Source organism: Furipterus horrens, unplaced genomic scaffold (genome assembly GCF_987537825.1).
Source record: "Furipterus horrens unplaced genomic scaffold, mFurHor1.1.pri manual_scaffold_13, whole genome shotgun sequence".
Taxonomy (NCBI): Eukaryota; Metazoa; Chordata; class Mammalia; order Chiroptera; family Furipteridae; genus Furipterus; species Furipterus horrens.
Window position 1 is genome coordinate 40,908,209 of NW_028327183.1, and position 13,399 is coordinate 40,921,607.

Below are 13,399 nucleotides of genomic sequence, written 5' to 3' on the forward strand. Positions count from 1 at the left end.
GAGTACCTGAACAATGTGCTGGTCCATGTTGGATATTCAATGAATATTGGTTGAATAAAATGAATTATAAGGGAAAACTTTCATCACTGAGCAAGTTGGTGGAGTTTAGAAATGGAATAAAAGAGCTATGGGCAATTTAATTGTTTTTCAAAATGTATTGGAGAGTATTTGGAATTGAAAGTTATAACAAGAACAACCAGGAAAATAGGGTTTAGAAAGAAGAGATGATGGGGAGGGAGAGGTAATGAGCCAGCAAGATGGTTGAAGCTGGGGTATGATAAGGGTGGATCAAGCAGTGGGAAATAACTGTTGGTGAGCTGGAAGAAAAAATACTAAATAACAAGGTAGTAAAAAGAAAAAAGGGCCATTTTAAGTTGTTTGCAGTGGCCTATTGATGTCACACACACAATACACAATAAACATGCCACACTCAACAGTATTTAACTCTTGATGCCTTTTTTAGGGAGGAGGGGTAGATATGAGGATCAAGAAAAGGGATGTAATTACATTTTGGCCATGATCAAGGCAATAACACAGGAATCTGCAACAAGAATTTCATACAGACAAAAACCTAGCCAGAGGTGATCAAGTGAAGGAAAAATTTGCAGGCTTTTGCTGACATGTTGGACAGGGAACGGCTTTTCTATTAGATGTAGAAGATATGCAGGTGTATATTTTCAGATGACCCTGTCTGGCCTGTGGCCCCATGAGAGTAGTAATAGTGCCTTCTCTTAGGGTTGTTGAAAGAACGTAGGGAGATGAGGGTGGTGCTCCTGTACTCTTGGGCAGAGTATGTTCTCCGATGGTTCCTTTGGGGCACAGTAGGGGGAACTCAGCGGGCCACCAGGCAGAGCTCATAGGTTGGGGGGATGTTGCCAAAGCCTGAGATCTTGGGGGTGATATCGATGGCAGCAGGTGGCACCAGCGGGCGCAGGGAGAAATTCTGAAGGATGGAAGTCAAGTAGAGGAAGAGTTCCATGCGGGCCATAGACTCGCCCAGGCAGATGCGCTTTCCTGTGAGTACATTGGAGGAGGGAAGGGTCAGTCACATTTGCACTGGGATAGTGGAGTCATGGGGAGCCTCTTGACCCCATCATCCATCTGAGCCTCATCTACTTCCTCAGCATCTCTGGGGTCATTATAACACATGGCTTGGATGCCATCAGATTCCAAGATGGAATGGTTGTAAAGGAACCTCAAATACAAAGATTCTGCTTATTTCAATTTCTTAAATGTTTATCAAAAGCCTAATTGCTGCCAGATACTGCTGAGGAGAAAAACACTGAAAGCACACACTTAAGTAGTGTCTGTCAGTCACTCTTCCAATGGTTTGGAGAGAGTAATCTCTATTTTACGGACAGGGAGCTGACACAGCTCCTCCATTGGCCCCACTGTTTGTAAGTGGGGGAGCTGTGTCCTGTTTCCTAGCCACTGGTTACTTTTGTAGTAAACGGTATGTGCGACTAATTCAGCTGCGTATTTCAGACAGAGAGCATGTGAATGGCAAAACCTAAAATATTTTCTGTCTGGACCTTAGCAGAAGAAGTTTGCTCTCCCCTATATAGTGCTTTTAGTTTTCTAATTATAGGAGTCAATGATGCTAATATTCTGTTTCTGGGGTTCTAGGATTCTTTCAAATAGTACTCGGCTTTCATTTCAGCTCTGAACCAAATATAGATCAATGGTTGGGGGACATATCAAGGATGTTCCTGGGGGGAACTCAGACTATAGAAACCTACCAGAAGAAAAAGGCACAAAGGCTTCATTCTTCTTGAAGCGGCCCTGCTCATCCAAGAAGTGTTGGGGATAGAAGGCATCTGGGTAACGGAAGTATTTGGGGTCTTTGAGGACTGAGCCAAGCAGGGGAAACACATCAGTGCCCTGGGGTGAAAATGGGGGCAATTAAGAGAAATCAGTGTTGGAGCATGGGGCAAGGAACCAGCAGGTAGAGGGGTGCAGTGGAGGGAGAAGGAATGTTAATGAGGGTATACTCCACCTTGGGCAGAAGGAAGCCTCGGAAATGAGTGTCCCGGATGACATTATGCGGGACACCCATGGGCACGATATCCGTCAGTCTCTGTATCTCATGGATCACAGCATCTGTGTAGGGCATGTGGACTCGGTCATCTACACTTGGTATCCGATGTGGTCCAATCACCTGGTCAATCTCTTCATGGATCTTTGCTGGAAAGGACCAAAAAACGTAAGAGACAAGGATGCAGGATGTGTTTCCTAGGACCAGCGTTGGGTCATGGGTTTGTATCTTCAGTACCTGCAGATCCTGAGGGAGCAGGCCATGTGTGCTTGGATTGCCTTTTTATTCATAACACCTGACACATTAGTGGGGTTAGTAAATACTAATCAGATCATCGGGAGGCACATAGCCTGGAGCCCTAAATGACATTCAGGACATTTGGTGTTCATCTTGAAAAAACCAAGGAGCCATGGAGGCTGATAAGCGGTGTCCTGGTCCCAGCTGGGCTTTCATACACAGAGTTTCGACAGGATGGGAAAGAGGCACAATAGATAACTAGGCCAGGATTGAAGCAAATGACAACCATTATGTGGCAGTGATTAAGAATGCTGTAGGGGCAGTCACCCTTCTGCACTTCGTGGATGAGTGACCTTGGGGCAAATCACTTCACCTTCTGAAGTTCTCTTCATTTGCAAAGCAGATGTGATGGTCTAACAAGCTCTTAGAACTGCAACTTCACAAACAATCCAGTATATAAGTAACTAGGACAGTTCCCAGCACACAGAAAGTGCCCACTACATATCTGAATTCTTAGATTAGCAAAAGAGGACATGGACAATAGAAAAGAGACTGAAAGAGTGGAAACAAGTTAGTTTTTCCCTTCATCTGTAACAGAAAAATTTTGTTGGCTTATTTTGAACTGCATTAAAAGGAAGAGGGGCCAAAACTGGGGATTTTTCTTAAGCAAGTAATGAGCTCCTCATTGCTGGAGTTACTTAACCAGACCAGATTCCAATTTATTGGGGATGGAGTCTATTTGATTCTGGCACTATAGTCAAATAAATTATAGCCATCAAAGTTAAACACCCCGTAATCACTGGAACCTGTCAATGTGATCTTATATGACAAAAGGGACTATGCAGATATCATTAAATTAAGGATGCTGAGATAGGAAGATTATCCAGAATTATCAAGGCTGGCTCTAAGTATAATCAGAAGTGTCTGTATAAGAAGAAAACAGAGAAGGAGATGTAACAATGCAATCGAGAGATTTGAAGGTCCTTGTGCTTGCTTTGAAGGTAGAGGGAAGATCGTGAGCTCAGGAAAGGAAGGAATAAAGCTCTGGAACCTGGAAGAATCAAAGAAGTAGGCTCTACCTTGGTTCAGCCCAGTGAAAACCTATTTGAATTTCTGAACTCCAGAACTACATGATAACAGATTTATGCTGTTTTAAGCTGTTAAGTTTCTGGCAGTTGATGACAGCAGCCATAGAAAACCAATACAGGCTCCAAGTAGAAGATTAAATTAGATGTCCTTTTAAGCCATCAATCTCAAGATTCTGTATCCTGAGATTCTAAAGTGTTAAGAGTCTAAGGCTATTGGTTTTAAGGTTTCAAGGTTATGTCTTCTTTCCTGTTGGAAATGGGAGTCAGGTAAGCAACTCAGGTGGACACTCACCTTCCACCTCAGGATGCTTCATCAGCAGCAGAAATCCATAGCGTAGTGTAGAGCTCACAGTCTCTGTGCCAGCAAAGAAGAGGTTGAGAGTAGTGAGGACCAAGTTCTTGAGGTTGAATTCTGTGTGGGGGTTACTTTTATCCTGAAAATGAGAGAAAAAATAAATAAGATCACCCCCTTCTGTTTTTATCTTCTTATTTTTGCCTTTGTATATGGTAGGCCTTTGTGAAAACACAATAGATGGGACAACCAGGTGTGTGTGTATCTGGGAGAGGAAAGCCAAAGCAAAGGTGCTGAGACAGGAGTGCAGCTGAAGTGTTAGAGGAACAGGAAGGAGGAGGCCAGTGTGGTTGGAGGGGAGTGAACAATGAGAAAAGTAGAAAGAGAAGAAAGTAGAGACTTCCTTGTTAGATTCAAATGCTCTATGATATTAGGGTATATAATTTTAAACTTTCAAGTACTGTTGTTTTATATTAAAATATATAGTTCTAAGGATCTATGATACAGAAGTATTGAGCTTCTAATTTCTAAATCTCTATGACTTTTAACTTTAAAATGTAAAGTCTTAATTGTAAAAACTTCATATGTCTAAACTTCTCAAATTCTAAGACTATATATAAAGACTCATTCTACTTTTCTACAGCTGTCTCTGGTGGCTGTAATTAAACATGATTAGAAAGGTGTAAAGTTTTAAATTTTTATGTTCTTAAATTTTTTAGGTTTGAAGTTTATTTTTAAAGTGTAAGAGTTTATGTCTTTAGATCTCATCTGTAAATAAAAGTACACCATGTGAAAGAGTGCTTCCCCCTACTTTTTTGTCTCTACCATGTCTACAAATGAGTTTAAAGGTTGCAGGTTCTAGGAACTGAGATGAGAGGAAAGGGTTGGGGAAGAGAATAAGGTACCTGGTGCATCTTGATGAGGAAGCAGTCAATGAAGTCTCGAGGGTTCTGTGGGTCAAGGGATTCCTCATTGATCTTGACCCTAGAGGCAATGAAGTCCTTGAGCTCCTCTATCAAGTAGTAGATGCGATTATGTCTTCCTGGTAGGTATTGCATGATTCCAGAATACATGTCATATAGCTGTTGGGAAGCAGCAAAGGGGGTTGTCAGCAATGGGCACCCAAGGCTAGCCTGGGTTGAGCCCGGAGTTAGATAACTGGACTCAGCATCCAGCACCAGGACTGAGAACTAGGTGAGTCCATTTGCCTCTTGGAGACTCAGGACATATTGATACTTGCCTCCCGGTGTTGTGGGGACTATTACGTAAGATAGGCAGGCAGTTAGTTATTTGAGATTGGGGGTGAACAGAAAGGGGCTGGTGTGCACCTGTGCCCAGGCTGTGCTCATCTCAGTGAAACTCTCGTTGATCATCTGCAGCAGCTTCAGGAACGTCTTGTCGTCATAGTCAAAGCGGCTCCCGAAGACGACAGAGCTGATGACATTGGAGACAGTGCGGCTCAGGAAGAAAGTGGGTTCAGTGGGGGCACCTGGGTGATGGAAATTGTCTGTGTTGGAGGCAATCATCAGGAGCATGGGGTGGGAAATATTTCAGTCATGGGTGCAAGTCCCGGCTCCACTGCCTAACAGCACGCGTTAGTTATTTCATTTTGTTTTGAGTTGGTCCCCGATATGCAAATTTGTTGAGTAACCACTTCACTGGTTCATGAGGAGTCAAAATAATTATTCATGTAAAATGCTTAACATAGTCTGCCATGTAGTAAACAGCTGGTGGAGTTTAATTATTACTTTTTAGTATTAGTATTTAATTGTGTTTGTGCTGGAGAGTCACAGATTTGGGAAAGGAGTTATGGTAAAGGATACATTTTTTAAAAAATGGATAGCTGGAGTCTGTCTATCTCTGTCAATAATTCCATCTGACCTATTAAGAAAATAATTCGCTTGGCCTCAGCTGCACCATCTGTAAAACAGGATGCTTGTCAGGACAGTGGATTTGGGGGTGGTTTTCCCAGAATGATGCCCTATTCACAAATATATTATTTTGTAAATAATTTCTGGGGGTACAAGGACATTCAAAGCCTTTTTGTAGACAATTTAAAATCCACGGAGCCCAGGTGAGGAATCTCTGATTTAGAGAAATCATCACTATTTCTGTCTCTTAACTATTCATCTTTGTTTCTCTTGGCCTTTGTGTCTTTTTTCTTCTAGCCCTCAGTGGTTCCACATCTCACTTTTGGGTGGAGACTGAATTCCTTTAAAAATATAATGAAATGAGTGTAGAGTTTCAGATCCTCAAGGTGAAAACTTTCTAAAGCTGTTTCACAATGTGAATATACTTAAAACTACTGAAAAGTACCTTTATAAGTGGTGAAGATGGTAAATTTTTATGTTATGTGATTTTTAGCACAATTGTGTGTGTGTTTATGTATATATGTAATTAAATTTGGCCCTGTCACCAAAAAAAGGCACAAACTGGCATATTACCAATGTCTGCATATGATATCAGGAGCTTACAAACTCCTTGAGATCTGTCGATTAAAGTTTCTGGGCAAGTGGTCTCTAAGGGTACTTCATGTTAACTTTTAATAGGGAACCTGGCTGGGAATCTCAGTAAATTCTTAGTCTTTTTTATTCTCTCCCATTCCAGAGTTTTCTGCCACCAAGGCCTTTCTTTTCATGACTGAGCTCTCTACCACCATCCAGTCACCTTGTAGACACTCTCCCTTAAGACCCCCATACCCTTGGTTTTCCGTAATTCCTCTAGTAGAAAGCCAGCCTCCTCCTGGATCCGCTCCTCAATGCTGCGCTTTCCCATCCCGAAGTCCCGGAGAATGGTCAGGGAGAAGCGTCGGAGAATCTTCCATCGTTCGCCATTAGCCAAAGCTACACCTGTAGGAATCTCAGTATCAGGCTTCTGCCTCCCTCCCTTTCCTGTGTCCAACTCTTTACTAGACAAGGATGGGGACAGATTATAAAAGCTCTAGGCTCTGCTCTCAGGGAAGCCCCTCCCAACCCCCCAGGCTTGTTGGTAAGACTAAGGTTTCTTACATGCAGGACCTTCAAAAACAGTCTAGGACTGAAATGGAGGAAAGGAAATCAGGCCATGAATGATTAAGGAGATAAAGGAGAGTTTCCTACAGGACTGGATGAATGGGATGGATACATTGGAATGTGGAGGGAATAAGAGATAGAATGCCAAAAAAAGTACCCTGGAATGAAAAGACTACTCCTGTTTTCTATATGCCATTTGGATTCTGTGTTTTTTTAAAAAAAATCCTTACCCAAGAACATTTTTTTCATTGCTCTTTAGGGAGAGAAGGAGAGGGAGAGAGAGAAACATCGATGCGAAAGAGAAGCATCAATTGGTTGCCTCCCATATGCACCCAGACTGGGGATTGTACACATCCAGACCAGGGACTGAACATGCAACATAGGCATGTACCCTGACTGGGAATCAAACCCACAATGCTTTGGCTATAAGACAATGCTCCAACCTACTGAGCCAGGGCCCATTTGGATTCTTTAGATATACGCATACATGTTCACAGGACCTCAAACCTGTACAATAATATACCTACACAAAAGGAGTTATCCTGTAGTAAGAAACATTTAGAAATTATCAGATGTGAATGGGTTGGTGAATTAAAGTTTGGAAATTAAATGAAATGATTTGGGTGATTTATTGAAAGGAAGACTTTATGACAGGAAAGGCTGATACATGGATGGATGGAAGACTTAATGAATGAGTGAAGGGTTTATGGATGGTTTCAGATGGATGGATAAATGGTTCAAAGGATGAATTATGGACAGAAAGATTAATAGATGGATGAATGATGGAAGTGTTTATAAATGAGTGGATGAAATGATGGATAGGAGGGTAAATGGGAAGTTAATTGATAGATGTATAAAATGGATATAAAGATATTTGTATAGAAAATCTAACGAATGAATATTTGGTGGATGAATGGATCAATGGAAAATGGATGAATGAAAGGAAAAGTATAGAGATAGATGGAATGTGAAAAGAATAGTGAGAGGCTGCTTGGAATTGAAAGATGTGGGCAGTTAGAGATGGATGTATAGGTAACACTAGAAATATACCTACCTAAATCAAGGGAACAAGGAAATATGGGTTGTACCTATGCATATATATAGAAAAATAAGAAGGAAGTTAGGCTACGAGGACTTTAGTGGGCACACAGTGTCACCAATCCATTAAAAATGAGAACAGAATTAATGCAGCAGGTACTCTAGAGTCAGATGGTTTAGGTTCAAAGTAAAATGGTTCTACCACTTACTGTGTGATATTACCTAACCTTTCCTACCCTCAGCTTCCTTACTTGCCATATTACTAAGACATTAATAGTTCTCTCAAAGGAGCCAATGCAATAATTCACTAGAGTACTTATCAAAGAACCTGGGACATAGGAAGTACATTATAATAATTTTGTTTCACTATTATAGTTGTTGTTACTTACCATGACCTTGGAAGTTTCGCTCTATTGAAGCCAATTCTCCACGGCCGCTGAAGTCATCTGCTCGGTCAACCAGGGCCTCCTTCACTGCTTCATGTCCACATAAAACAACTACTGGCCGGGGACCCATGTACACAGTAAAGACTGGGCCATACTTCTCCCTGAGCTGGGTGTGAAGGAAGACATATGAGGGTGGGGCTGACTGGAGAACTAAGTATAGATCAATGAAGGATTTTAGGAGGCAGAGATTTCAAGGGACTACAAATGTGGGAATAACAGATAAAGAAGTTCTTGGCTCTTATGATCCTGGGCAAGGCTCCCCAACACCTCCACAAGCCTTAGTTTCCTCATCTGTGAAATGATAGATGTGGATGAGATAAACCCCAAGACCTATGCTTCCCTCTCTGAAAATTTAAATTTCTAGAATCCTAAGATTTTATGATACTCAATCTCAAAGTTTTAAGATAACTAGCCTACAAGAGTTATTGTGTTTAAGGATATAAGATACTGTGAGTTCAAAGTCCTGAGATTGTGAGAGTTTTACGTCCCAATGCGCTAAGAGTTTGTCTTTCCAAGAGTCTAAGAATCTGACATTTCAGAATTCTGAGGTTCATAAAGTATATGTTTCTAAGAGTCTGGGTTTTAGAAGTTAGAAGGTTATACACTTATTTGTCTATAGAATTAGTTGCTTTCAGCTCAAAGAGAGGAAATAAACAGACTCACCTTCATGAAAGACTGAAAGGTGGCATCTGTACGAATTTGTAACAGGTTCCCCAGGAAGGGTATTGGTGTGGGACCTGGGGGCAATTTTCCCCCCTTGTTGATCCGCTTCCAGGCAATGAGGATGAGCAGACAAGACAAGCAGAGTGCCAGAAGCATTGTGAAGGCTCCTCCAAGCTCCATGGTGTTAGGTCGAGGGATTGTATCCAGGGCATCAGATCCTGCCTAAATATGTTCTGGGAAATCGGTGATGAAGAAATATGAACACCCTGGGATTCAAGTTTTCTGGGTATGGATACCATCAGAGAAGAGATCGCTTTATCTGGGAAGTGGTTATATAACTGATAATCTCCAATGTGAATAAAGGTGAATTGAATTCACACAGGTAAAGCCACTGGAAACATTTCCTTTTCTTTATATTTCCAGTCCCTCAGTTCTCCCTCAGCTCAACTTCATGTTCAGCATGTCTTGGTAAGGTGTGGGAAGCACTGAACATCATTTTTAGGCCACTGCATTTAGCAGTCGAGCATCTGGGTTCAAATTTCAGCTCTACCTTTTCTCTACTGGGCAAGTGACATAACCCTCTTAGCCTTAGTTTTCCCATCTGTCATATAGGGTAACCAAGCCATTTTAGAAAATCTTGACAGAAAATAGGGACGACTCTCTTCCCTTTGCCAGACCCTAATGAATAAGTTTAAAATAATAATAATAAAGGCAGTGAAATGAAGATTTAGAATAGCAAGAGAACTCAATTGAAAGAGTTTTAGTCAACAACTTTTCTTGTTTATACTTAGGATGATATGAAATAGCAATAATCAAAAATTACTTGTGTTGGTTTATCAGAACTTTGCTGGTGTGTGTGTGTGTGTGTGTGTGCATGCACACATTCATTTTCAAAGCATGAGATGTAGAGACCACCTCTGAGCCTCAATATCTAGAGGAAAAGACCACTGGAGAGGTACGGTTGAGTGATTGTTTTCTGTAATAATCTAAATAAATGGCTTTCAACACTTTTTGTATCAAATATTTGTAAATCTTTACCGTGTGAAACAAAATTCCTGATCATTATGTCCTACCTATACATATTATTTTTCAAAAAACCTAATGCCCTTCTCATATGTCTGGATTCTTAGACTCAGAAATTGAATCCCTTGGGGAACTCAGGTTATGAAATAAAGCTTGGCTGGCTGGGCTGAGGCAACCTGCATCCAGAAATGGTGGGAATTCTGGGGAAACTGAATGATTCACAGAGCACCACCTTCTGAATCTTGGATCTCCTGGTAGGATGTCTTTTCTGGGGTAAGAGTTGGTTCCAGACTGCCTCTTTGACTCTACCAGCCATTACCTCTCTCTTGCATTCTGACCCCAACCCCTTCACACTTATAATCCATTCAGAACTAGTCTTTTACTTATCCACAATGGTGCATAAAGGAGAGAGAAAATATCCTTAGAACAGCCCCTCTCACCATCCCACTCCAAGCACAAAGCCAGGAGTATAGGCACAATAATCTGTTGTTTCTCACAGTTTCTGTGGTTGATGTAACTTAATGCCATAATCTATGTTGTATTAAATGTGGCTAGGGCGTGGAAGTAATTCCAGCAAGGAAAATGGGTCAGATGCAGGGCTGCCACACGCTCTGGCAGATCAGCGAAGAGCTGTGCAGAGACCTCTCCTTTTATTGAGTTTTGCAAGTATAGAAATCAATAGGGAGGGTAAAGAATGAGCTCACAGGTACATTCCAATAATGATTACAATATACAATTACTTACTTGGGATTAAAACAATGGGAGGTTAATATATAAACTATGAAGAATGATTTCTATCAAAAGCAAAAAATAGGAATTCAATCATCTATTTTTTTTTAAGATTATGGGAACGGCCACACTGTTCCTTAAACTTTAACAGAAAGCACACAGGGTTAAACACCACCTATTCTTGGCTTGATTTGGTTTCTTTGGCAACATCAGGGAGAATGGAGCACTCTGCAAGATTCCTTTTAAGTCACAGAATGTCTTGAAACCCTTAGCCTGATCAGTCAAAGACTGTCGGCGCCAGCGAGTCCAGCTCGCCAGCTCGGGTCATAGAGCACCTGGACCGAGAGGCATGAGAGCATGCCTCAGTTTAGGAGCCTTGATTTCCAGCATCAAATCTATGTATCCACTAAGAAGTCTCCCTCATACTTACATTTACCCCCAACTTCTTTTCCTCATCTCTTCTGATGCTGCAGCTTGGTTTTCCAGCCCAGAATCACATCATATCAGAATTTGAAGAGGCCTTAGAAATATTTGTAGCCCAGAGCTCCTGCTTTAATTTCAAATGTATAGATGAAACTGTAAAGCTGTCATTATCTGGGGCATTTGAGATTTTGTCTTGTTTCCTAGCAACTGTCATCAGTTTGGCTCAAATAAAATCTTATAACAATTCTTTACAGCTTTGTACATTTCTATATCAAGATCTAAGAAGACTTACTATGAAGGTTGTTTTATGAGATGATTCCAAGATCAAGCTAAACAGCCTCCCCAGGCTAGCATTCTTCTAAGTTACTTTGGTTCTCAGAATCTGATGTTCTAACATTTGAGGATTTCACAATTCTATAATTTTATGCTTTTAGCAGTCTGTGCATTCTTCTCATTGGGAGTGGGGGATCAGCTTTAGAAAAGTGAGGAGCTGTAGAGAGAGGGACTGGATGACCTTTTACCTCCTCATAGATATTTTCATCAGGAGCAAGAAGGCACCACCAGTGCATGGTTGTGGCTCTCAGTCCCAATTAAAATCAGCATACAAAGTTTTAAGAAACAAATTCTAGAAAGTGAATTTGGCATAGGAGTCATTCTTCTATTGGAAAGTGGGAAAGTTAGGAAATGGGGCTTCTGAATTTCTTTCCTTCTGCTGGTAACAGACATAAAAATACAGACTCAAGTTCAAAGAACACCAACAGAGTAAATACCAAAAAGCCCACAAGTAAGTATAATATATTCAGACTTCAGGGAGCCAAAGATAAAGAGAATATTTAAAGGCCAGTATTCTTAATGAGAATAGATGCAAAAATCCTCAACAAAATATTAGCAAATGAAATCCAGCAATACATTAAAAAGATTATATCACATGAGTCAATTAATGTGATACACCACATAAGCAAAATGAAGAATAAAAGTCATATGATCATATCAATAGATGCAAAAAAAAATGCTTTTGACAAATCCAGCACCCATTTATGATTTTAAAAATCCTCTCAGCAAAGTGGAAATGGAGAGAACATATCTCAACATAATAAAGGTTATGTATGACAAATTCACAGCTAACATCATACTCAATGGGAAACAACTAAAAGCATTTCCTTTAAGACCAGGACTAAAACAGGGAGGTCCACTTTCACCGCTCTTATTCAACATAGCACTGGCAGTCCTAGCCACAGCAATCAGGCAAAAAGAAATAAAAGCCATACCAACTGGGAAAAAAAGAAGTAAAACTGTCATTATTTGCAGGTGACATGATACTATATATAAAGAACCCTAAAAATTCCACCATACTAGAACTGATAAATAAATTCAGTAAAGTAGCAGGCTACAAGATAAATACCCAGAAATTGGTTGCATTTTTATACACCAATAATGAAATGTCAGAAGAGGAAACTAAGAAAACAATTCCATTTGCAATTGCATAAAAAATACTTACAAGCCCTGGCTGGTGTGGCTCAGTGGATTTAGCACCGGTCTGTGAATCAAAGGGTCAAGGTTCGTTCCCAGTCAGGGCGCATGCCTGGGTTGTGGGCCAGGTCCCCAGTTGAGGGTGTGCAAGAGGCAACCACACACTGATGTTTCTCTTTCTCTCTTTCTCTCTGACCCTTCCCCTCTCTCCAAAAATAAATAAATAAATTCTTTAAGAAAAAAAACCTTTATGAATAAGTTAACCAAGGAGGTAAAAAAACTGTAGTCAGAAAATTATAAGGCATTGAAGAAAGAAACTGAAGAAGTTATAGATAAATGGAAGCATATAATGATTAACATCATTAAAATGTCCACACTACCCAAAGCAATCTATAGATTCAATGCAATTCCTATCAAAATATCAATGGTGTATTTCACAGAACTAAAACAAATAATCCAAAAATTTATATGGCTTAGGGAAATAAGCCAGGCAACGAAAGACAAATACCATATGATATCACCTAATATAGGAAACTAATGAACAACAGAGACAAATGAGCAAAATTGAACCAGAGGCATGTAAACAAGGAGCAGACTAACAGTGACGAGGAGGGAGGGGGGAGGAGGAGAGGGTAGTAAGAAGGGGAAGGGTCTAGTCAAGGAACTAGTATAAATGACCCATGGACATGGACAACAGGGTGGGAATTGATGGTGGGAGAAGGGGTGGGCAGGGTGGGGAGGAGCAATGGGGGAAAAAGTGGGACAACTGTAATAGAAAAACAATTAAAAAAAAAAGACAAAAATTTATATGGAACCACAAAGGACCCTGAATAGCCACAGCAATCTTGAGAAAGAAGAACAAATTTGAAAGTATCATGCTACTTGATATCAAACTACACTACCAGTCTATAGTAATAAAAACAGCAAGGTACTGGCATAAAAAC

At 40.6% G+C, this 13,399-nt stretch overlaps 1 protein-coding gene across 1 annotated transcript; it reads right to left on the bottom strand.

Moving 5' to 3' along the window:
• Positions 1–439: 439 nt before the first annotated feature.
• Positions 440–9,043, bottom strand: LOC149994710 (cytochrome P450 2G1). The gene is made up of 9 exons (XM_090260488.1): positions 8,811–9,043; positions 8,091–8,253; positions 6,352–6,501; positions 4,981–5,141; positions 4,558–4,734; positions 3,653–3,794; positions 1,997–2,184; positions 1,740–1,881; positions 440–1,014 (listed from the first exon to the last, which is right to left on the bottom strand). The coding sequence occupies exons 1-9, from the start codon at positions 8,988–8,990 to the stop codon at positions 833–835; spliced, it is 1,485 nt and encodes a 494-aa protein (XP_090116614.1). The 5' UTR covers positions 8,991–9,043; the 3' UTR covers positions 440–832.
• Between the last annotated feature and the right edge of the window lie 4,356 nt (positions 9,044–13,399).

Bases quoted from the DNA above. Each gene is read 5' to 3' on its own strand.
- LOC149994710 (XM_090260488.1), bottom strand. From the start codon at position 8,990: ATGGAGCTTGGAGGAGCCTTCACAATGCTTCTGGCACTCTGCTTGTCT. The intron at 8,254-8,810 runs GTGAGTCTGTTT...CTTCACACCCAG, and splicing joins CCTTTCAGTCTTTCATGAAG to CTCAGGGAGAAGTATGGCCC. The intron at 1,882-1,996 runs GTGGAGTATACC...TTTTCACCCCAG, and splicing joins GAGGCTTCCTTCTGCCCAAG to GGCACTGATGTGTTTCCCCT.